Source organism: Aquila chrysaetos, chromosome 15 (genome assembly GCF_900496995.4).
Source record: "Aquila chrysaetos chrysaetos chromosome 15, bAquChr1.4, whole genome shotgun sequence".
In the NCBI taxonomy this organism is placed as follows: domain Eukaryota; kingdom Metazoa; phylum Chordata; class Aves; order Accipitriformes; family Accipitridae; genus Aquila; species Aquila chrysaetos.
This window is the reverse complement of record NC_044018.1, coordinates 26,258,430-26,283,622: the sequence shown is the minus strand read 5'-3', so window position 1 is coordinate 26,283,622 and position 25,193 is coordinate 26,258,430. Positions and strand designations below refer to the sequence as shown.

General features: G+C 42.4%; 1 protein-coding gene across 5 annotated transcripts in view; it reads right to left on the bottom strand.

Annotated features, from left to right (window-relative positions):
- The window catches only part of LRRC1 (leucine rich repeat containing 1), a 105,547-nt gene that overhangs the window by 78,350 nt on the left and 2,004 nt on the right, over positions 1-25,193 (bottom strand). For all 5 annotated transcript variants that reach the window (XM_030037458.1, XM_030037459.1, XM_030037460.1 and 2 more), the window contains exon 2: positions 11,342-11,459. In XM_030037458.1, the coding sequence (XP_029893318.1) occupies positions 11,342-11,459 (118 nt within the window). The remainder of the gene's footprint in view (positions 1-11,341; positions 11,460-25,193) is intronic.

Below are 25,193 nucleotides of genomic sequence, written 5' to 3'. Positions count from 1 at the left end.
CAAATTACTGAATCTGTTTTGAAAATGAAAAGTGCTTTCCCAGCTTAGATATCCCAGACTACGAAGTCACTACATGAGCAAAAATCTTCAATAAGAAATGGTAACAGACACAGGGAAAAGAAAGGAAATTCCATTTATATGGGGTTTTTTGCACGGAAAGTGCATTTTCCTCCCCCCATTGATACTTTCACTATTCGTTTTTCTCCTCCACCTAACTGGACAATGGACAGACAAAAAACTCAGTGCACCTTTCTGAAGTAAGGATCATTACATGTTTAGTAAGTTCAACAGGTTGAAATATAACTCATTTTAATTGCAAGGCATCTTAAAAACATTTCTCAGGCAAAACACAACCAAGTCATGAGCAGATACTTTATCACTACATGTGAAGACTACTATAACATTGCGTCGAATAAATGAACTCAAACAGAAAAGCCAAGGAGGATTTTAGTATATGAAAAAAAACATGGAGTGATAATTATAGCAGAGAAGATGATGCTTCCATAATAGAAGCATTGACATAATCAACTGAAATGCAACAGAGGATATTAAAATATATAAAGAAGTCCTTCTGTCTCTTGATGGATTAAGCAGCTTTCCCCATTACTGTTGACTACTCAATTTCGTTACAGACATTAACACGTACAGCTCTGCCAGTATCAGCAGCAGTAATGTTGAATGCTTTTCTTGCCACTGTTGGATAACCAGCTCAAATCCTACTTAAATATCCAGGATTCTTCTAATGCTACACACTGACGAATGCTCTACATTTACACGATGCCCCAGATGTTCTGGCATACAGATTGTGCAGCATTGCTAATAATAAAGCCATAAACCAAGCATAAGCCTTGTGACATGTGACAATACAAATACACTGGCAGCAAAAAGAAGTCATGCCAGCAGAAGTGGATGAAAATCAAGCTTGGCAGTCATGCATATAAGAGGGCATATTCCCCCCCCCCCCCCCATTCAAAATACCTCTTCAGATATTTATTGTCCTAGTTTGCACAAGAATTTGCTAAGGACCTAGCAAGCCCTGTACAAGGGACTTAAGAGGCAAGTTTAACACTAGGGAATTCTGTACTGCCCAAATGAAAAAATTACTTCTAAAAATCCTTTTGTTTGTTGCTGATTTTTTTTTTTTTTTTTTGAAGATTTTTACAACAGCTGCATCTCTCAATCCCCATTCCACAAATTTCCTTCAGGGGGAGAAGACAATCTTATTTTTAAGCTGATAAAACTTTTTGTATGGCATGTTTTTACAGCATTTTATATTGAATTTCAAGCACTGACAGTACTTTTTTTGTCTACCCAAAGGCTACACAGCCAGCATGCTTTACACATTCTGCAATAGAGAACGTAATTTCCAATACCCAATCGATATCAAGACAGCAAGGTCCGAGACTGTGACAGGGCTACCAGATCAGAGCTACTCAAACAGTGGACTCTAGCTCAAAGTAAAAAGTATTTTTGCAAGAACTTTGCTGAAGTCTCAGACATGAGAGATGCACCACATTCCTGAGGGAGAGTTTGCAATGTTCAAGAGTCTTTCAGGAAGTAACTACTGGATGCTGTTATATTTTCCAGCTATGAAGGCAACACGGAGCACTGTGCTTTAGGAGGGCTGGAGCTGGTACACTGCATACACCCCAGCAAAAGTCAACTAATAGTCCTGATCTAGATGGTCATAGTGGAAAGCCCACCACCAGGTATATACAACACAGGCAAAACACCTTAACTGCTTAGCGATTAGTAATTCATAAATGTATTAAGCAGTTGATTAGTTTACACCAAACGTATACCCAGGAAGCCCATTCCAGACTCAAAGACTGTGAATCCATGCAGCATTATCCCTCAGCCGCAAACCAGATCTCATCCATCCAATTCAATACACAGAAGATTTCTCCCCCTGCCTCTTCTCACATATATAATATATGGTATCTACTATAGTATATCACACACACACAGAAGGCCCATTGAAGCGTTAAGCACTGCAGTGTTTGAGTGGTTTAGGAGCCTAAAGGTTCTCTTCTTGCTTCCACAGAGGTTCCTCCGTGCCACCCAGCTTCTCAGAGGGGTCTCCGAGAAACTTGCCCTTGGGAATGCTCTCCAGCCCTGCTCTCCACCTCCTCCACCTTCCAAACGTGGGAGGAAGGAAACTGCCCACTTAGTCAAATACCTTGCAAGAAGGAATTTGTGCTGCAAATACTTGTTTGTCTTTGCAAAGGGCTCTTCAGCTGGAAAGCCCAGCTGAGGAGGCTGTTGTCTCGCAGATGCCCCCACCACATCTCTCGACCCTCCCCGAAGCAACCAAGTGCAGCTCCCAGAGGTTCTGTCTCTGCAGGGGGAAGGAGTGGAGGAAGGTTACTCATCCTCTCCCTCCATTTCCACATTAAGATCATGACATACAGAATGATCTGACAGGCTTCTTTTTTCCTAAACCCAGGTTTTGCTACTAGCCCTGAAGGCTGAAGTAATCAATCTCTTTAGGTAAAGTGCTACAGTTTCTGGGGCACAATGTGACAGGAGTCACGCGGTTCTTGTAAAATCTATTGAGATTAAGTGGCTCTTGTACTGGTTGTAACATTTCCTCTTCACACTCTGAGGCTGAGGATACACAAAATACAAGAGAGATGGCTCTTTCAAGACCCATCTTTACAGCTTTAAGGAAAATTCTCAAACAGTTTCAGGTTGGGTTTTCCCAACTAAATCCCTTACTGTATAATCAACAAGAAACTGAAGTGAGGTACGCATTACATTGCTCCTTCTCATTGATTCTGGATACGTCCCTTTTCCAAAGGAGGAGAGGATCAGGGAAAAACAAAATCCCCACAAAGCTGCATTTCACGGATACATAGATATTAGGCAATTTACTTGAAAGAAACCTGTGCGGGGACATAAAAACAAGCTGGTTTTTGAACAAACAGCATGTGGTAAATCAATAGACTGTCCTTCTCAGCTCCAGGAATAAGCAGCAACAGAGGAGCAGGAGCTGTAAATTGGAAACGGGAGGAAAAAGAAGCGAGGAGGGGTGGGGTGAAGCTCAAAGATCAGATCACAAGGAAACAATCGTTCCAGGTGAACTAAGTGGACGAGCCCGAGTTCAGCAAGGAATTCAGGTCTTCTACCTTTTTACTCATACATGCCTATGAAGAGTTAAACAAGGCCAGGAGACATTTTCATAAGGATTTCCATCTTGGACCTTGAGGCTAGCAGGAATTACATACTTTTAGTCTGAGAAGCAAGGAAAAAAAAAAAAGAAGTAAAAACTAGTATTCTACCTATGGAGCTGTGGATGACAGAAAGGGTATTAAGTGTTTTAACAGCAAAGTTACAGACCTGTTGGATTAATTCCTCAGTAACTTCATAGTCATGGCATCTAACCTTCTCAACAAAAAAGAAACCAAAACCCAAGCAACTCTGTGGATACAAGAACTAACAACGCCTGTTTGCAGACTGCCATTTTATGATCTCTAATCTAGATTATCCAGAAAATGAAGTATTTATTTTATGTCACTCCCATATGGATTGCCTGATGTTTAACGCTTTAGCTGATACTTCAGCAGGCCAAAGGTTTCTGTCTCCAACTTATCCTGCTGCTTCAAAAAACAACAAACCTCACTAAAAAAACCCAAAAAGAAAAAAAAACACACCCACAACCCCAAAACCCCCCCAAAAGCCCTTCAAAATCCACAGCCTTCTCTTGAATTCGGATGAAACCAGACACTGTTGCTAGCTGTGCACCCAGTACATTAGCAAAGTTTCCTTAGAAAAAACAGTTAAATCTGGCAGAATATACCATGATGGAAAAATCCACTTTTCTGTAATCCTTTTAAAAATAACACCTTCTAAACTTCTAATTAGATTATTCCATCATGAGATTTCACTTATCTTCTCTTTCTCAGTCAGTCACAGTCAGCACTTGCTGCTTCTTCCTTCCCTGCCCTGATGAGCCTTGCTCAGTGACAAGGTCCAGTCTTTTCTCTCTCGCCTTACTTCTCCTGCTGTATGTAAAGTTCACCTCCTCCTCCAGCTTAACAACATCAAATTCATTTTAGTGAAACACATTCACAAATTCCAACTTTCACACCACTTCTTCAAAGCAAGCAAGAATTTACACGGCTGTGGGATTCTGCAGTGCTCCAGAATCTAAAAGCAATTTGCAGTACATGTTTCTTTCTTCCCCACTATTCTGCTTTGCACATCCCTAAACTTCATGTGTAAGACAAAGATGATAAAGTTTTTTAAGCACAGGTTTTAAACTAACCTCAAGGGAGGGAAGGGAGAAAATGTATAAATACAAAGAAAATGCATGTTCCTAGAAATTAGATGTGTCAAAAAACAAACAAACAAACAAAACCCCAATGACCCAACACAACTGCTAGCAAGCAACCATCAAAAAGAGTGAAAAATTCTGTTATCTCCAAGTCTGCAACAAGGGAGCTTTGCTTTCATTAGCACAAAAAACAAACAAACTAAAAAAACCAAACACCACAAAGCCAAAAAACAGTCACTGGCCTGACCCAGGCTAAAGCTTAAGACCATCTGCAGTAGTGGTCTACTACCATACAAACCACAGTAGTCCCTGGTGGGATGTCCCATGGCTTTCAGGTGTTCACAACCAGGGCTGCACTGAGTGCATTCACAGGATGCTTTCTTGTACCAGGTACGACATGTCCATTGAGAAGTAGGAGAGCAATTCTTGTTTGTCCGTAAGTGCTCACCTGGACACAAACCAGTTGAGAAGGCAAACAAGCAACATCCAGCAGTTGCATATGTTAACAAAAGAGATGCATTTGCCGACTATACTGCCTCACAGCACAGCTTGCTGGCTTCTTCTTTTTCTCTTGTCCACCGAGCAAGCAAGTGTCAATTCACATTTATTTCTCAGCATTCTGGGTTTTGCTATTTACTACCAGATTTGTACCAGCACATTCATGTCAGGGCAGCTGGTGGCTGGCAGAGAAGACGACGATTTCACGGAGGAGGTCTCTGCTTGGACGCTGTGGAAGTGCAGCGGAGGCGGACAGTCAGATCCGAGGTGAGAGCACAGGGCAAAAGGCAGCAGCTGTTAGATGAGAAAGCGGAGGCCATGTGGGGCTGCAGGACAGGATCTGAAGACTTAGAGTGCTTCTGCCTAATTAGCTTATGTCCTCACTGTAAAATAGCTGGGTCACCAGCCCAGGCTGAACTGAAATAAGTGTTCAAGCCTTTCCTCTGTCAGTATTTCTAGTTTGAAAACACTGGTTATCCTGCTTTTGGTGGGGGAGAGGAAAAGGGGGACATTTACCCACTTTGTGGGCAGAAGGGAGGTAATCCCACAGTACAGATGACAGGCATGTCTTTGAGAGCAGACAGCTGAATTAAAAAGGGAAAGCACTGGTGTGCATGCACTGATACAAACAAGTGAGCTGAAGCCGCAGAGAGCAAAGCAAAGACGACACGCTGCTCTTCAGTGGCATGGACTGCTGCTCTGCAGGTCAGCTGCTGCATGCTCACCCGGCCTTCTAAGGAAGCTTTAAATGATTTGTTGAATATAATGTACCTATCACGCAATACGGAATAAATGTGGTGTCCAGAGGATGACTAAGATCTCTAAGAGACTTTTAATTAAAAGTTGTAAAGCAGCTAAAAAGAATAAACACTTCAAATACAAAGCAGTAATATCAAACCACCTGCAACTGAAAGTAGAACAGTTAAATACCATTGCTGTTGATTTCTGAAAGTACCTTGATAAATGAAGACAAAACAAAATAGAATTTTCTAATAAAAGTTTCTAAATCTGCAACTATAATCCATTTTGGAAGCAAGGACAAAGTAAAAATAAGGTTCATGAAGCATTTGGAACACTGGCATACAGCTACCAAAGACCGACCTCCAAAATCTTGGACACTCCTCAGACCAGCAGCCTTTCATTGCAGCAGCTCTCTCCTTACACTACAGTGTCGTGACTGTTGAGATGCTTCTGAGGAACCGTCTCTACTGTTAGGGTAATCCTGAGGTAGCATATTTATCTTTTGTGAAATCTGCAATTATTTTCACATCAATGACAGTGTATTTGCCATAACATGGCAACTGTGTTGAGAGGATTTTGGAATGAGAATATCCTGATCTCACGAGACTTGCGTCCACAACAACTGCACTATCAATACAGTCATAAGCTCAGTTTAACCAGAAACTACAGAAATGGGTAGCAACTAATATATCATGTAGCCAGAATCCATCTGTACACATTAAACAAACAGTATTATTCTCATTGGATATCAAAGTAAAGAACCACGTTGAGATTTTGGTATCAAGCATCACGCGGAGTCAAATACAGCTTAACAAGATCCACCCACACACAGATTTCCTCAGTAGATGCCACAGCAAACCCATCGCTCCTCAGTTCACAAAGTAACGGATCTCAGCTCCACTGACAGCGGAGTCAGCAACAGAACCACCATAATCCATCTATGAAGATTATCAAAACACATTTAATTCTCCCATTGCACACACATCTTCTCCACGGTTTTGAGACTCGGGGCTTGGACGCAACACCAAACCGCAAGGTTACAGAGCACTTCCATGGAGGAACAGCTAACTTGAATCCCCTTACCTGCTGCCAGCTAGAGAGCCACTACAGACACTTCGTGCAAATCTGCCTGTACACAGCAACTACACTGACGCTATGGGCTTGCGTGACCAAGTCCTTGGTCGGTATGCTCAACGCAAGCAAGAAGAGTAGCAGAAGAGAAGCCTGCCAGGCTTTTATTACAGAGAGACAGCAACGTGCAGGCGGACACAGAAGAGCAAGAGGCTCATCTCCTACCTAAGCAAGGGGGTTAGTCTTCATCCGAGAAGGGGCTGGACAGCAGGACGGTTCAAATGGCACTTCTGCAGCTGGGAAGGCTAGGAAAGCCACCCCGGAGCCTAATACCCAGCAGCCACTGTCCAGTGTGAAAGCTCATGGTGATTTTCTTCTTATCCTAAAAGAGCTGAATGAACTGACAACCTGTCAAAGGCTGGAAAAGGTATAGGACATTAAAGAAAAAAATCCAGACTTCCACACCACACCTGTTAAGGGCAGGGAGGGGAGTGGTGGGTAGCAATTTCTTTCAAATAAAAATACTACAATTAAATTAACACTTTTGGGGCATTTTAAGGAGCATGCAATATCATGACAAAAATGTATCAGTGGAATCTGGAGGATTTAATACTTGTCAAAGGCAAACAAAAAACCCTCTTCTTGGAGAAGAGGGATACTAAAAAGGAATACACGTCTGCAAGAACACAGCATCCATACGTAGCATACATAATCCCAAATACCAGCACGCATTAAATTAACTACAGAAACTTCACGCATTACCCCTCCTGTCTGGAAGAAGCTACAGAACAAGAAAAGCCATTAACATTTTAATGAATTGGGGATGGCAGGGCCCTAAACTCTAAGAATTCAGCCTCCAGGCGTTGCACAGAAGAAAAGGGGGGAGGGAGTCACTGGAAGAAACCTCTGCGGGATGCGCAGCATGGGTAACAGCCTGCTACAATTCCCAGGGATCTCAAACAAGCTGCACACACTTTGGGAGAGACAGAAGCTTAATGAAGTGCCAGCAGAGGCGCAAGGAAAAAACTGCAGAAATCTGAGCACATCTTTCTTCCTTTGGAGATTGCACTTCTTTTCTGAATCACAGGGTCTTTCGAGACTTGTCCGGGAGAGTGCCCAAGTGCTGTGGGAAAACAAATAGCACACAGGGGCTTCTGACTGTGCCTAGAGCAGAATCTCTCCTCTACCATGTAGAGCAAAGACTTGGGCTGAAACTCAATGCAAAGCACACGAGTCCTACCCAAGCTTCAAGGATGTAAAGCAAGGACACTTCCATGACCCAGTATCCTTGCAGAATTCACCAGTGATGTGAGAGTCCAGGAAAAGATTTACCCAAGCTTGGGGACTCTGAGGGAACCAGCGGTAGTTTCAGATACACAGCAGCTGAGCGTCTATCTCAGAAGATGCTTCAGGGAATACTCCGAGTCTCAGACACGCTTTGCCAGCAACAAAAAAGCTCAGGCATCCACTGCTGAAATCCTACGAATCTGTTTTCTTTAGCCTCAGAACTAGTACATAGGCTTTTTGAACAACCTAAGACCAAGGGGCAGAGATAAACTGCATTGCCAAATAACCTTCAAAGGGTTCACCATCACTATGCTGTTCTCTTAGCACAGCTTCCCTGCCTTCTGATATTCCCATCCTTGATTCATCCATTCAACCTTTGCTCAAATAACAGCCTCAGCCAGGCTAGAAAAGCACGGTGGGGGTGCTTCCTAGGAAATCTGCATGAACACGTGACCTTGCAGAGGAGTAAGAAATAGCATCAACATGCAAATAATCCAGGAAAAATTTAAGATTATGTGGCTTCTAGCGTTCCCCAAATCCTTCTCCTTCTGCACCACCGAGGCTCTCACCCTACCCTCCCCAAACTTCTCTCACGTACACCCAAGATCACGGGAGCATCAAGTTTACATACGCTGAAGATTTTTGAGTTTTACTTAGAAGGATTTTTGTAGTTCTAGATTCACTTATTAACCAAAAACTGCTTAAAGGATTAATTATGTAGCACATTTTTAACATATACTAGCATGTCTTGGGCATTTTGGAACACTTGGGAATCGAAGAAAGCCACACTTAAGAGTTTCCCTGTTCACCTTTCCTGAATGCCTATGAACTAGGGCTACTTACGCAGCACGTAAGACCGCATTGCACAGGCATGCAGAGCTACCTCTGAAGAGTTGGGAGGGATCCTGCCTGGAGGGACCGACCTCACCTCCAGATGCAACACCTCACCACTGCACCAAACGCAGCTGGCCACTGCAGCCTGGAAGTGCACCCACGTCCAGCCATACCATATACCCACCATCTCATGGAGCTTCAAAGAGCATAGGCTGACCAAAGGATTAGAAAATATGAAAAAGGAAGACATGCTACCATTTTATTATGAGGGAAATGGAAGCACTTTGTTTATCCAAAACCCTTTCTTCCTCCTCCTGTGATGAGACGTTAAAATATAAAGGGCTACTCCTGTACAGAGAACATTAAATGAATTTATATTTGCGTTTTTAAGCTCTTGAGGAAACAGAATGGCCAGAACTGAAAGCAATTAGTGCACCGAACCAGACAGCTAAAACAACAAAAAACACAGAACAATGATCTCTTATTTCCCAAGTTCAGATGTCACCAGCACACTTTCCTATTCATGCAGCATACTGCGTTTTGAAAAGCTGGGCTGTGTTTCTCTGCCTGAAAGGAATACAAAGAGTTCCTATTTTTTTTTTCTAAGTACTTTGGTAGTTAGAAAAACAAAAACTGATGGAGTGCAAACCACCAAACAGGAGAAACACTTGGCAGGTTGAGAATCTGACATACTGGAAGGTGGGTTCAAAATACAAAGCTAAGAAATGAAAATACCGTAAATCTCAAAAATCTTATGTGAGAATTCCCCCTGCAGCATCCCAGATGGTGTGTGTTTTGCCTTTTCATTTGAAGAGCTGTGAGACAACCATAACATGACCAAACAGCAGAAAGTAACATCAGTCATATTCTGCCATGGTCCCCCTGCATCGCCTCGCATGGTGTGTTTTTCATTTGAAGAGTCAAGTCATTCAATAACTGTGACATGATTAAGCAGAGGGAAGCAGTATCAATCACCTTCTGCAATGAACCACAGAGAAGAGAAAGTAATGCAGTAAAATGGGCGATTAACACTGAACCTTGGATATAGGAAAGCAATTGCTCCCTGCCACCTGCATCAGTCCAACCCATTACTTGAGAAAACACTTCCCTGTGCAGTAACTTCTAATGACACACACACATCTACCCAACCATAAATGTTCACACCATCTGTTCTCGTTACAGTTGAGCTCTCAAGCCAACTTCCAAGTCAGGCTGACAAGAGTTCACATGGCTCTGATCCACCAGCTCTTTTGCAGCTAGTTATTCATTTGCAAAGAGAATTACTAAGCCAACTGAGTGTTTGCTTTTGTATAAGGTCTGTCACAGACAGCCCCCAACTCAGCCAAACTCAGTAGCCAAAATACTGAGTCAATTAATGCTCGTGTATTTCTAAAATGTTTTAACTAATGTGTTTCTTCTGTCTCTCAGATGTTTGGGTTTTTTTTCCAGTTTTCTTCTCTTACAGGGTTTTGCAAATGTGCATAAAATTATATGGTTCACAGAAATTCTTCAGAAACTGCCTGGAGACTCATTACGCTTCATCAATTACGTTATCAGATAAAGCTGGCGTTAGAAGCACCAAACAAATAAAGGAAAGATGCAAATTTCAGATAGTTACAGGAAGGTGAAGTGGCCATTGAATATTCTTCAGTGCCAAAGGGTCAATGTGAAGTTAAACCATAAAGAAAAAAAGGCTCCTGGTTACACTATGTCTTTCCTTGAATATTCAATTACATCCCTCACTTATTTACAAGGTTATGCAACCTTGCTCTCTCCCACCCCATCCATCACACCTCAGAGAGCATTTTGTGCATATCCACTGCATATAAGGAGGCAAAAATAGCTGACAGTTGCTCTAATTTGGTAACATGGATTCACTGTTTCTAGATCACTGGGTCATAAGGCTGCTTAAAGGTGACCCACCAGCCCCTGAACTTCTTGCGGAACTGGTAAGTTCACCAGGCCACAAAAAAAAAAAAAAAAAAGTTTTCACTCCATCACAGCTCAGGACAATATAAGCAGCAAACATTACAACCGAATGATAAACCGATGTGGCTTCCAACAACACATTTTAAAAGACAGTTTCTCCCAACATCCTTTTCTGAATTTATCTCTGCAGCTGACAGACTGATTCTTCTTCCAGAAGTACAACTAGAAATACCAGCACTCTGCTTCTTGCTAATCACAGGTAAAGAGGAGAGCAGAGATAAAGAACTGGACTTCTAACCCATAGGCAGCCTTTTTTTGGACTGAAAGGAGCTTTTTGATTTCAACCTTTTTTTTTTTTCTCCTTAAATGCTAGGCATTTCAGAGAGCTTGGGGAAAGAAATCAACATTATAACAAACAGACATATAAAAATAGGACATAAAGCATTCTTTAAATTGGAAAATAAAGCAGGCTCTCAGAAAGGCAGAACTACAGTCAAGCATTATTTTATTACTGTATTTCCACCACCAGCTCTCCTCTACTCTTTCCGTCCTCCCCATCTAGAACGACAGGCAAATCCATGAATTACGTGGAAAAGCATTCTGCGGGACACGGCAACTTCAGAGACAGAAAAACCCTACTTAACCAGTTCTACAGACCATGTCATAGCACAGTATAGAATCAAACAAATTAACATTGGAGCTTACCATTACGAGACAAATCAAGTTCCACCAGCTGCATGAAATTCGCTATTTCTGGAGGCAGCCGCTGGATTTCATTATCACTAAGTCCAAGTTTCCGTAACTTCACAAGTTGAAAGAAAGGCTGAAAGAAAGAAAAAATTCCATGTCAGAAAATATTCACATAACTCACATACAAGCATGATAAATGATAAGCAATAACTGGAAGCCGCTTTCAAAATTTGAGCTAATTAAAGTTATTGCTTAAAATCAGTTATGCGGACCTCTTTCAGACCTGCATCAGAACAAACATTTTGTTTTAATTTTTACATGCAAACAGACTATAATCTGTGTTTTACCTAAAATGAAAATTTATTTTAAAAAACCACAACCACACACATCTGCAAAGCTCGCTATTAAAGATCACAGCAGACAGACGCTAGCAAAATCCAGAGTGCCTGCTTCAAAATCATTAACGGGGTGAGGTTACCCAGCAGGGTAATTAAAAGCATCCTAACTACACACCGGGGTTCGTTAGGAAGTTAAGGCAGAGGGACACTTCTAGAGGACGATCCAGAAAACCTACAGAGAGGGGTTGCCAAGGTCTTCTTCACCAGCGAGTGCTGTAACCAACCAGGTTACAAGCCAGCCTCCCCTGGGAAGATTTTCTTCCTAGCCTCATACACCTGCAGCTCCACGGCCCAGTTTCAGAAGGACTAATGAAAGTTGGGCAGGATACGCACAACACCAGGTCTTCCCAGCTTGAGGAGCAACCCAGCCCAGCCCTGCCCCTGCGGTGAGGACACAGGCACACAATGCAGACAGGGTGCGAACTTTCCCTGATCCCCAGTGACTGCAAGTGGTGAGGATTTGTGCAGAATTAAATGACTTACATATAAGTTGTCTTGAACATAACTGACCGGACTCCTCAAATTTCGAGAGAGTTTTGTGCCCCCAGACCGCACAGGCATTTTTGCCCAGCAGTCAGAACCTGTGCATCTCACCTGCTCGTGGCACGTGTGCGTGCCTGCACCCTCATGGGTTTTGCTCCTCAGGGTAACTGGAAGATGCTCGTAAGTTTGGGATACCTGCCTACATTTAATCACCTGCAATCCCTCCTTGGAAATTAGCACCTTTTTTTGGAATTATTTTACTTTATTTAGATGCTGGACCGCGTGCTCTGAATGTTACTCAATTCTATCTTAGATTGACACGAAGAGGGGCAGTAATATAGGCATCTTACTAGGACACAAGGTAAGAGCACAGTCTTATGAGTCTGTATTATGATACAGGTCTTCAATCTTAGTTTGTGTCTTACACCCATGACCGTAAATCAGGTTTCAAGTGCAAAGTTTTGCAGCCTCAGCACCAATCTTTCAACATACATTGCTGTTCCTTGTCACAGAAAAATAAAACACAACTGAAATGAACATGTCTTCCCTCAAAAACATGGGTTCTTTTTAGGAAATAAAAAGGATAGAGCTTTAAAAAGTTTATAAACACTCAGCAGGCGAAAGATGCGTTAGATCTGAATGAGAAAATTCGAAGGCATTTTTTGAGTCAGAATGGCACTCCTTCCACCCCAAGTCTTAAAGGCTTTTGGTAACAGAGTTGAAATTGTAAGAGGAAAATAAAAACCCTTTACAGTTCCCCATTTCTAGCTCCCTAAAAACCATATATTACAATTAAAATAGCCACCAATGTTTTTTTTAATCCTTCTTCGTCCTCCCAAGATCCATAACTGTATTTTCATATCATTAACACTTTTTATCTGCTAAAACAAATGCATCCCCTTTGCTAAGTATTTATTAATATGACTAAATCAAGAACCTATCAGAAGCCTAGAAAAGCACTTAAAGATACTTTTGTGAAAACACAGCAGGAGTACACTCCACAGAAGAAATCCCAATCTGTCCTAACACTGTCCAAAATAAATACTTGCCAAAAAGTGTTCCTCAGCCAGTGTGTAGCTGCTAAACTATATGACAGTCATAAATATTGATGTTCTACTACAAATCTGCCCATAAGCAACAGTTGTCCTTGCCCGAGATGCTCTACAATGGCAAGTGAGAAAAGACAGGAGGAACATGGTTAAAAGACAAGAATGGTCATCAAAAAGCTATTAAGGGCTAGGCATCCTTAAGAAGGTTTGAGGGCCCTCACCACACCAGGTGTCAGTGTTGTATATATTTATTAAACATGCAGAGCACATATGTGCAACAAACAAAATTACACAATATCTAAAGGGATTCCTGTTTCTTTAACTGACTACTTAAAAGAAAAAAATGAACTGGGAGCTTTATTTCTAGTTTGCATAACAATTTTTAATGAATGACACCATTTCCTAGATAAAATCAGAAACTGCAGTTATGTGAATGGCATTTCTTTGAACTTCTTGTTTGTTTTTTTCATTTAAACTACAGAACTCAATGACTCTTACATGTTTAGTACATCCTACTCCCATTTCATTAACTATTCTTCCTTTATCCAAGGCACATCATTAATGCTCTAAAGCACTACTGGAGAGGCAAGCACCTCCTTTTTGCCATATTTGTTTTACCTGTCAAAAAGACCACAGGGAAGAAAGAGAATTAAGAGCTTACTGAATAGAGTTCAACAAATGTAAATATGTATCTATACACATGTATATAAATATATGTAATTTCTTAAATATATGCCAACCAGAAACATGTTCCTAATTCAATAGATCAGACACAGTTCAGCCTCTATTTGAAAAGCTCTAACACAAACCAAAGTGCAGTGGGGTTGCTGGCCAGAGCAGCACATCCACCCAGCACGCTGTAATAGCAGGTTTTGATTGCAGACCCGACGTCTCTACGAGTATCTTGGCAACACTTTTAATGCTGCTTAGTTTAGCCAGCCTAATTAATAGCGCTTCAATGAGACAAATAATTCCATGCGCATCAGCACTAAAGAAGCCTCCAGCTTTCTATGTAGTGGCAATGCCCAACCTTCAATTGAAGCTTTTCCTGCTATCAAAGAATTTACAGTGGTTTCTCTTATATGGATTGTCTAAGAACACACATTTTGAATAGAGCCCTTCTTGCACTGGAAGACTAACCACTTCTCTCTCTCCCACCCAGCCACATATTTTTTTAAAAACTTCATTCTGACAAAATTGGGTCGATGTCAGCCAACAGAAGAAAAAAAATAAGAGATAAGTGCATGCATGACTCACTGAAAAGTATAGTGTGATGCCACAGTCCTCATTTTTAATACTTTTTTTTTTAAAGAATACCACTACAACTGGCATTCTTGATTCTAGAAATACACATTAACAGAATTAAGCCAAACTAGTAGGATTCATAAAACTCAAAATTTTCTCCTCCAAAAGTGGCCAAAACAACACATCGCTAGCTTTCCTTCAATTGTTCAGTCCTGCAACAAAAAACATTCATGCCCAAGAATCCTGCATGAATGCTTCAGCACCTTTCCTGATGGGAAAAAAAAAAAAATTTAAATAGGTGAAAACAAGAGGCAATTGAAATAAAAAACACGGCACGAAGGGCACGAAGACCTACTTGCAGCTAACGGTGTTCAAGGTGAGGAGCAACATCTCACTGCTAGAGCCTTTCCAGTGCTAGAGACATGTCACACTCCAAACCCATTTGGCATATGTAGCCATAGGTAGCATAACTAAATGCTTACGGTGTTAAGCAAAATGTTTCCATAAAAAGGCCACTACTAGCAGCAAAGAGAATTAAATTACAGACTTTAATGAAATCCACTGCCTCATTTTTGAGATGGGCCAGCATGAGCAGCTGAAATTAGAACAAAAGGGAGAGAGAGGAAAAAAACTGCAAATTAACTCCACTTTCAGGGCTATATTCACACAGGACAGAAAGAGGGGTTTTTTGGGGTTTGTTTTTTTTTTTTGGTGCAAGCACTTGAGCTGTTGCTGACAAGCTTAAAAATTTGTGAGTACTTGCTCTTATGTCAAGTTTCCCTTAGACACCAATACAGATTTTCAATATAAGCATGCTGCCTCAGTTTTTAAGGCTTCTTCAAGAAATTACAGTATTATATTCAAACAGGAATTAAGGAAACTACCAAGATACAGTACATTACCAGGTCCTGTTTCTTGAACAGCATCTGTATTTATTTCACCCATTTTCCAAACCTAGAGCTGACCAGATAAAGGATATCTGCACTTTAGAATTAAAAAGCAACACACAGTAACTTAAATACAGTTTAGCTCCTAATTGCATTCCTGCTTCAAATCTTACTTCAGGCTCCATTTTCTTCTCCTACATTGTAAACAAAAATCAGTGGGAGAAGCCTTCACTTTATTTGCTCATTTCCATTCACCAGCTACGTGTCCTTCAGTCACCAGATAAGAGAAATTGCAATCAATCCTTCCCCTACCCTTTTTATACCGCCTCAGAAAGACCTCAGGAAAAGGTCTTTCTCCAGGCAAACACAAGCAGAAGCTGCAGTTTGGTTCTGGTAAGCAAAGCAGTGAACGAGATGAGGCACCAAACCCGTGAAATAACCTCGCAGCATGGCTGATGCAACACTCTCCAGCTCCCCAACAGGGTCCCCGATCACTCGGCTTTCGGCCCCAGAAGTTATTTGTTTGCCTGCACCGTTGCACAGCTTCAGCAGGGGAGCAGGGGAAGACCAACCTTTCTTTAGGTGAACACGCTGCGTGGCGGTCAGGGCACTGCGAGGAGAACAAGGATTAAATCACGTAAGGCAGAAGCAGCGCTGAATTCAAGTGTTCGGCCTCCTGGGGATGCGCTCAGTAACCAGGCTCTGGTGCAGGCATACATACAAACACATTCCCTGTCCGTCAGAAGGGCAAAGGCGAAGAGGGAAGGGCGAGCTTTTCCTCATTCCTCCCCTGCCCCGCTTTTGCAGAAGTCATCAATAGTCAAGTCTTTGAAAGACCATCCCCAGGGGACGCTCAGTGCTAAGGGTTCCAAGAGGACGGGACGCTCGACGGACACCCTTTGCTAACCAACCGGTGGGATTTCAGATATTGCTTCTGCTCCAAAGCCAGCCAGCGGACACACCAGCCTGGAGCTGACAAGAACCACGGCCACGCTCACACTCGCAGCGAGCTGTCACGCAGCCTGCCCGCCACTCAAGCCTCAAGGCACCCCCAGCCAAAAGCCACAACTGACTTGCGAGCAAAAAACTCTTACTAGGATGCAATCCTGTACATCGCCATCTTAAAATCCATCCCAGAGACTCCCACCAGCAGCACGAGCGGGAGCACTGAGGAAAACCGGCAAGAGCACAGCAGACAGACCCCTTCCCCTAGAAGCACATCCTCACCAGTTGCACAATGAAGTGCTAAGGAACCTGGATCCTACCCCAGATTCATGAAGTATGTAATGAGCTCCCGGCAGACTCCAGTGAAGTCTAGCATGGGCATTATCAGCTTGGCATCTCCCACAAAACCCGCTATCAACATCGAGATCCCCCAAGTCACTCCACCTGCTTTCACCTGGGAGCAGGGACAGCTGGTGACCGCAACAGGGTTTCACAAATACGGATCCCACGCGATCTCTTGGGCCAAACAGACTTTATTTTTCAAATAAAGTACTAAATGAGATACTGAAATGATTTCTGAGGGCAGGGACTAATTCACAGTGCAGCACAGCAGAGTCACCATGCAGTTGATGGCTCTGGATCAAAGTGTTACTGCAAGCAGCTAAGGGATTTCCTCTCCAGCCATGAGGAGATGCAGCAGCAGCTGGTGATGGACCACGGCGTGCAGACCTCTGCCCGCTTGCTGGGTGGCAAGCCGGCAAATGGACAACTGCTCCGCACAGCTGAGGTCTCCCCTTCTGTCTTCGCATGTTTCATGGCAAAACCAGAACTGGTACAGATTTTTGGCATGGTGAAAGATTGTTTCACATGCCCAAACCACGTTTGTAGCATATGTTGAAGCTGTACTTTGGTCTTGCAGCATCCTAGCACCAGCTTGGTCATCATGAATATTAATGGTCAACAGCACAGGGGCACATTCAAGCAGAAATCCATACAAAACATTAATAAAATTACTAGATGTCACGACAAGAGAAAGTATTAATGAAAGATCACAGTTCATGGGCATGTACCCTAAACAGAACCAGATGCTGCCACTGCTATTTCCCCCTCCAATGGATGCTTTAAAGCCTGATACGAAGGATCAGCCAGGCAGAAGGGTTGTGGAGGAAGGGTCTACAGGAGACAGAGCAAAAATTATAACCGATGCCTCACTGAAGCTGGATTCAACACCTAGCCACTACGTTTCTGGCCCCTATTTAAAGCACCTGCCATTTTCTGAACTACAGTCAACGATGGGCCAATTGCAGGTCCCAGTCTCGGTTGTTATGATTCATTTTCAAAAATGAACAAGGGACTATCCACTCTCAAAAACCGATATACTGCAGCACCAAATCAAAATGCTGCCCTACCGAGTGATGCATTGAACAAGTTGCCTTGTACCATGTCCTGGCAGGCAAGGATTTACTTTCTCTGTCGATTAAGCCGAGGCAACAAAGGTTAAAGAGCACTTGATGCCATACCCGTTAAGAGTACAGCAGCGGGAGGGACTATCTCTGCCTTTAAGAGAGGCCAGAAAACATCTGCTACAATGAAATATGGATTCATTGCAATCAAATGCATTTGCCATTTGGGGGGGGGACACACCAAACCACCACACATTTAATCTCACTAATGAATTTGTAGCATGCATTTTTCCAGTATAAAAGATTGTTGGCAGGAGGTAACAGCTTTTTTTAGACCAACTGATATAATTAGAAAAATAATTCTACGTATAATCATAAAATTTATTTTAGAGCTACAGATTTATAATCTCTGCCCACAAACCTTATCTGCGTACATCACACAAAGAAGGAGATGCTACCGATTTACTACAACAATACAGCCCTTACAGAAAAAAAAAGTTAAAAGCACTGAAACCTAACCACCTAATTACTTTCTTCCAACTGAGGTCAAAAATCAGCAGAACTCATCTGTTACTACAAAAGAACTGCCATTAGAAAATATTTTAAATCAAGCAGACTTCAAAATCTTCTGAACAATCTCAGGGACATTAAGAGGGAAGTCAGACTCTGTAGGGGGACACCAGACTAAGTCCTCCCTCTGCTCCCATCAAACTGTAGTATTTCAAATTTGATGTCAAAAGGCATAGTATTTTCTTCAAGTCTTAAGCAATACAACAGAAGAATCTGGAAGCTAGCAGAAAAAACAGAGATATTTATCTGGTAATTAACTTATTTGGAGCCTTCAACACAGTGTTCCGTGTTTAGAGGGATGTTAATATAAGGATCCAATGTTGCTTCTCTACAAACCATATTTATTTTAATAATTCAAGCATGCATTGCACACTAGTACTAACTGACTGTGCTCACAAGAGGTTTTTACAAAAGGTAAGTATTCTCAAGACAGTGAAGTTGTAAAGTTGCAGGTGTTCTTAGAAAATATTTTACATAGCATTCGTCATACTGAAAATAAAATTCTTAAACTTTCAGTAAAACTACCTTTACTGTGTGCATACAGTCTACCTCAGTTTTACACGGTGGCATAGTTCTCTCTCTGATACTAACTGGAAGTACATGCTTGTTCAAATCGCATAGTGGTATTTCTTCAAGGATTTACAGCAAGATGTGCAAAACCACCACAACACTATCAATGTTAAAAGTAAAACATGACAATTCTATTTGCATCATTAAAAACATCAAAGCTAAAGACAGGTAAAATCGTTGATATGCCCTCTACAGAATCATAGAACACTTGAGGTTAGAAGGGACCTCTGGAGATCATCTAGTCCATCCAAACCCCCTGCTCAAAGCAGGGGTCACCGAGAGCAGGTCACCCAGGACCGTGTCCAGTCAGGTTTTGAGCATCTCCAAAGATGGAGACTCCACAACCTCTCTGGGCAACCTGTGCCAGCATTTGACCACCCTCACAATAAAAAAAAGTTTTCTTATTTCAGACAAAATTTCCCATGTTTAAATCTGTGCCCATTGCCTCTAATAATGTCATGAGGCACCCCGAGAAGAGTTTTGCTCCGTCTTCTTTACACCATCTCATCAGGTATTTATATATACCACCTGGATCCTGTGAGCCTTTTTCTTCTCAAGGCTAAACTATCCCAGCTCTTTCAGCCTCTTCTCATGTCAGATGATCCAAGCCCTTAATAGTCTTCGTGGCCCTTTGCAGGACCTGGTCCAGTACGCCCATGACTCTCTCCTTCTGGGAAGCCCAGCACTGAACACAGCACTCCAGCTCTGTTTCCCCCAATGCTGGCCAGAGGAGAAGGATTACCTGCTGGCGATGCTTGTCCTAACACAGCCCAGGATACGGTTAGCCGCCTTTGCCATGAGGGAGCATTGCTGGCTCACAGTCAACTTGTACACTAGGTCACCCAGGGCCGCCTTCTGAAAAGCTGCTTTCCAGATGGTTGGCCCCCAGCCTATACTGGAGAATGGGGTTACTCCTCCCCAGGTGCATGCAGGGCTTTGTATTTCTCTTTATTGAACTTCATGAGATTCCTCTCTGCCCATTTCTCCAGCCTGTCAACGTCCCTCTGATTGGCAGCATAAACATCCTTCTTATCAACCACCTCCAAGAAGATCCCTGAACTGCCAAAGTCTGTTCCCTGAAGTCCAGGGTTGTGGTGCTGCTTTTTGTCCTGTTCCCTCCTCTCAGGATCCCGAACTCCACCATCTCACGGTCACTACAGCCACTGCAACCCTGACCTTCCTATCTCAACCTCTCCTTTCTTGTTTATGAGGTCGAACAGAGCGCCTCTGTCCGCTGACTCCTTCATCACCTGTGTTAGGCAGTCATCGATGCACTCCAGAAAACTCCTGGATTGATTATGTCCCGCTGTGTTGTCCTTCCAGCGGATGGCAGGGTGGTTCAAGACCCCCATGAGGACCTGGGCCTGCGAACGGGAGGCTTCTTCCAGTTATCTGGAGAAGGTATCATCTACCACTTCTTCCTCATCAGGCAGTCTAGAGCAGACACCCAAAACAGTGTCACCCACTAACCCCAGCCTGCTCTCAGCTGGCCCGTCATCCATCCCAAGGCAAAGCTTCACATATCCCTGCTGCTCTCTTGCATGAAGGGCAACTCCTTTCCTTTTTGAAAAAAGGAAATAAACCTTCTAGATGTTTACGTCTTAAGAAGGGATGGTTACAACCCATAAGCACAAATTTGAAGAGGGGTATAGTATGATATCGACTCTTTCCACAGCAGATTGCTGGCCATTGACCAAGCAAGCAGCTTTCAGGCTTATGGTTGCATAATGGCAGAAACTATGGTAGAAGAGTGAAATTTAGTCTAAAAGGTTTTTTTCCTGAGAAAGAGGTGTGGTATGGGAAGAACAGAGGGACTTTTTCTCTAGGGAGATTTCACAAGATTTTGCTATGATAACAGCACCCTCGATTTCAACACCACACATAATAGAGAGATACAGGCACTGTCTAAGCCAAATGCCAAGCAGCAGCACACTATCAGCTTCCCTAACACAGAAACTGGGGCACGTGAGGAGGCCAGAGTTTAACCAGGTCTCTCGGGGAAGGGGTCTCGCATCAATCAAGTAACTCTACAGAGAAGCTTTAGCATGTAAAACCAAGAAGAAAAATTACAGATGACAGATACAATCTGTAAGCTCAAACAGAGAAGTGAAATGATTCAGAGTTGCATCAGATTAGGTTTACAAACACTGCACAAAAATCATCAAAAGAAGAAAGAGTTCAGCAGGCTCTTAAGCTAAACTAAGTGCACACATAAAATTCTGAATTAATTTTTTTGCAGTTGGAGTTTTCACATAAACAACATCTGCAAAAGTCTCACGGGAAAGTGGTCTTTATCCTTTGAGTCTAAGCAGCAGCAAGACAAAACAGCAGCACAACAAGAGTTATAAGATATTTCCACCACCCACCAATGCAAAGAATGCTAGTGATTTAATATAAAAGCCAAAATACAATACTGCATTCAAAGGTTCGTAAGATATTTCTATTTTTCTACCCGTGGAAAAAAAATATGCAGAGATCCAGTTTTGTACTGCAAATTCCATGCACAGAGAAATTAAGTTGACAGGATGTATTGGCCCTTAAATTCTAATGTACAGGAGTAGGAGACAACATTTCATCAACTACAGACTGATCTATAGAATTGAAAGCATTTTATTTTTATCTGATGCTTTTCGTTACAGAAGCTATTCAAATGCATCATGCAGAATGTGTTATTTTCTTCTATGAAAGCAATTTGCCAGAAAGCCTACTTTGGTGAAGTATCGGTTTTGATGTGTAGCAAATGATACAATACACATTACAACTTCAGTTGAAAAAGCCTTCAAGTTTCCACTCCTAAGGAAAATAAAAATGGTCCAGCTTTAGAAAAAAAACCACAAACTACATTTTTAAGTTACTCTATGCACACCGGTGACCATATACCATGTTTTTTTCCAACCAAATCAGATACACTAAATATGCAACAAAAGGCACGTAGGATCCAACAGAGGAGAAGGAATTATTTAAGCTAGTTAAGAGCCACACTCTACCACTGGCCCTACACAAAGCCCTTCCTTTTGAGACCAAAGGGTGCAGCTCTTTAATTTGTCTTGTAAAGCAGAAGTGGTGAGAAGCATGCTGACAGCTAGAAACTGCTGTTCTGTGGGAAAACAGCCACATCTGCCAAGAAAGGCTAGAGAGACTTCAACATTGTGGAAAACCAACAGCAGCTTAATAGTACACAGCCTGCTCCTCCAGCACATCCCACCAGGCTGGCTCATCCTGCAGGAAGGGCAAGAGCAGAACAGGGAATCTGGGAGGCAGCAGAAAGGAAGGGGAAAGAGCAGAGTGCAAAGAAAAGAAAAGAAAAAAAAACGTTTGCAAGGGCAGCCGAGAATCCGGCACAGAAAGGACAAGAGAGGAAGCAAAGAATCAGAAACACAAGGCAGGCAGAGCTGTTTAGGTCGGAGGAAGCAAGCAAGATCCTGGGACATCGAGGATGGGGGAGGATGGGAAAGTATGAACACGCAGGGCAAGGAGTCCGAGACACCAGTGGTAACGACAGAGAAAGGTCGCTGCCGACATAAGCACAAGCTCTCCATCACGTAGCTGGGGAAGGGAGGGAAGAAGGAATCGAGGGATCCAGTAGAGCAGTTAAGGAGACCCAGGGAAAGAATCAGTGTACTGACATGGGAAACCAAAAGGATCCCTGTGCAGTAGCAAAATGGTATCAAAAATTTGTGAGTTACTGTACAAATATAAATTATTAACTTGCACTCCTGAGAGGCTGAGAGGTATAGCTTAGGAAAAAAAGGTATTTGTAGAGAAAAGGGGGTCAGAGAAACTGAGTTCTTTTTCTGGTCTACATATGCATTAACGCGCAAGGGAGCAAACAAGGGGAGGAGTGGAAATAATGGGGGCAGACATCTCCCTCTGCTTCTTGGACATTTCTTTTCAGATGTTTTCCAGATGAACCCTTCCTACCCCTCTCTCCTTAAAAAGGGGTGAAGAATTCTACCACACATTCTGGTCAACCAACACAACAAAAATAAAACCAACAAAGTAACTCCTTCAAAACAATTCAAGTGTATTTCTTGTTTCTCCTCTCCTCAGCATACCTCCGATGACTCTTGTAATGTACAACGCAGAAATATTACTGTCTTTCTGCTAGTCCTTTCCAATCGAGATGCTACAGCAATTCTTTAAGTTGTCTTCTGTCTTTTGAGGGGGTTTTTGTGTGTCTTTGTTCTGTTGGGGTTTTTTGGGAAACACCCTAACATATGCCATGCTCTACTGTCCTCTAGAATAAATAGAGGGTTTAAGTATGCTAGTAAAGACTGCAGATTAAACAAAGCCTAAGACTACTTTTGTAGTCTTAGGAGCTTTTAGGGTGTATTAGAGTGTATTCTTTTACAAGTGTATTGGAGCAAACCAACCAAAGAACACCCCGCATTGCTACTTAATAGAAACAGGGGCAGGGAGAAACAGGGGAGAAGGGGGGAAGTGTCTGCATCCAACACAAGCTGCCCTATCAACTAGAGAGAAACGCAACAAGTCCATGTATTCCAACGTGGCACTTGCCGATATTCTTCTGCCTCAGAAAGCTTCACATTTGAAGGGACAAAAAAAATTGTGCAAGTGGAAGGAAAGCAAACGTCTAGGAATAAAGCCATCATCACTGCCTCAGACTTGCTGCATGGCAAAGCTGGGAAAAGAACTCATCGATATCTGCTTGGTTTCAGAGAAGTATTACAAGACCTCCTGCCTGCTGTAATAGCCATTTCAGACCGCGCCGGCCCACACTGGGAAGACGAGGTCTGAATTACCGGTGTCTAGAATGAAGAGCAGGGCAGCAGAGTTGGGGTTTTTCTCGTCCATCCAACTACGGCAACTTCTGCTGCAAGTCAAGAGTCTACAGGGCGATTCTTCTTCGCTATTTCAAGGTGAGCCTTTACAGCAGCAATTTCCTAAGGAGAATCACAACCATCTCAGTGACACGAATACCTTATCGGTCTTACGGGATATATCGTGGCATCAGCACAGCCCACAGATGATTCACCGGGAATGAGCACAGATCACTGTGAACTTCAGGACTTCATCAAGTATGGGAAAACACCTAACTAACCAGCCACTGAGAGTTAAACAAGTGTGCTGACTTGCTCAGGCCTGAACTGAGCCCAAAATCAATTTGATTTTGTGTTACGGCCTTCATGCATATCGAGAGGAAACCTAACTGAGGTAAGGTAAGACTAATATAATGCATTACACTAGATTAAGGGCATAACGACCACTAAGATCTATGCTGACCTAACAGTTTGTAATTATACGCCCTAATGATTTCCCTCGTGTTTTCTCTGCAAGAGCTACGGTGTACCCCTGCTTTTTGCACTTATTTCCAATTCTGTATCTGTACTTTGCATCAGCACTACCCTTTTAGTAGAAAGGGGAATCAGCAGTGTACCCTGTAGCTAGTTTCCATAGACAGATCTTCCACTATTCTCCTGAACCAGATTCCTATAGTAGAACTTTTAAAACTATTTGCTGGCAGAAATGCTAAATGAGGCTCTTCCTATCTGTTTCCAGCCTCAATAGATTAGTTTCACGTACAGGATTGCAGCTGCATTTTTGTACCCGAAATTCCTACAGAGTCAACACGTATCTAAGAGGATGGGACTATATCCCATTTATCAGAAAACATTAATAAGGAACTGACGAGGAAAGTTCATAGGCCCATCCAGGAAGCCCTAATAAAAATGCCTTCCTGCATTGCTGACAAGGCACAAAGTACTCGGGACAGATACTACAAGTATGTGTCCGCAGTTGTATTTCATCGGATTCCTCCCAGTCCAGCTAAAAATCCACAAACATATTCCTACAGTATATTTAGGCACTCCTGTAATCTGATCCGTGCACATAAAAAAATCTTCTTTCTAACTTCAACTTTTGCTTGATTCCACTGCAATGCCAAGGAGCCTGGGTTGTTTGGTTGGTTTTTTTTTACCCCCTCAGCTATTTTTTACATGTATGGGACTTAATCTGTACTTACATGTAAGTAATGGGAAGAAACAGTCTTTTTAGCCATCACAGGACAAAAAAGGCTATTTCATACATTACAATTCAAGGAAGAGGAGAAACAATGAATAGCTGCACTCCACTTACAGAAATAAATACCATATAATACCGTGAACAACAGACATCATCACTTACATTTGCACACAGCAACCAGTTGGGGGGGGGATTTATTATTTTTTAAAAAAAACAGAGACACCCAGGTCTCAATGGGATTTCAGTCACAAGCACATTCAATACCTCTGCAATAGTAAGTGTACAAGCCTGAAAGACAACCCTAAGAAGAACAGTCTAGTACAAAAAGAAAGGGA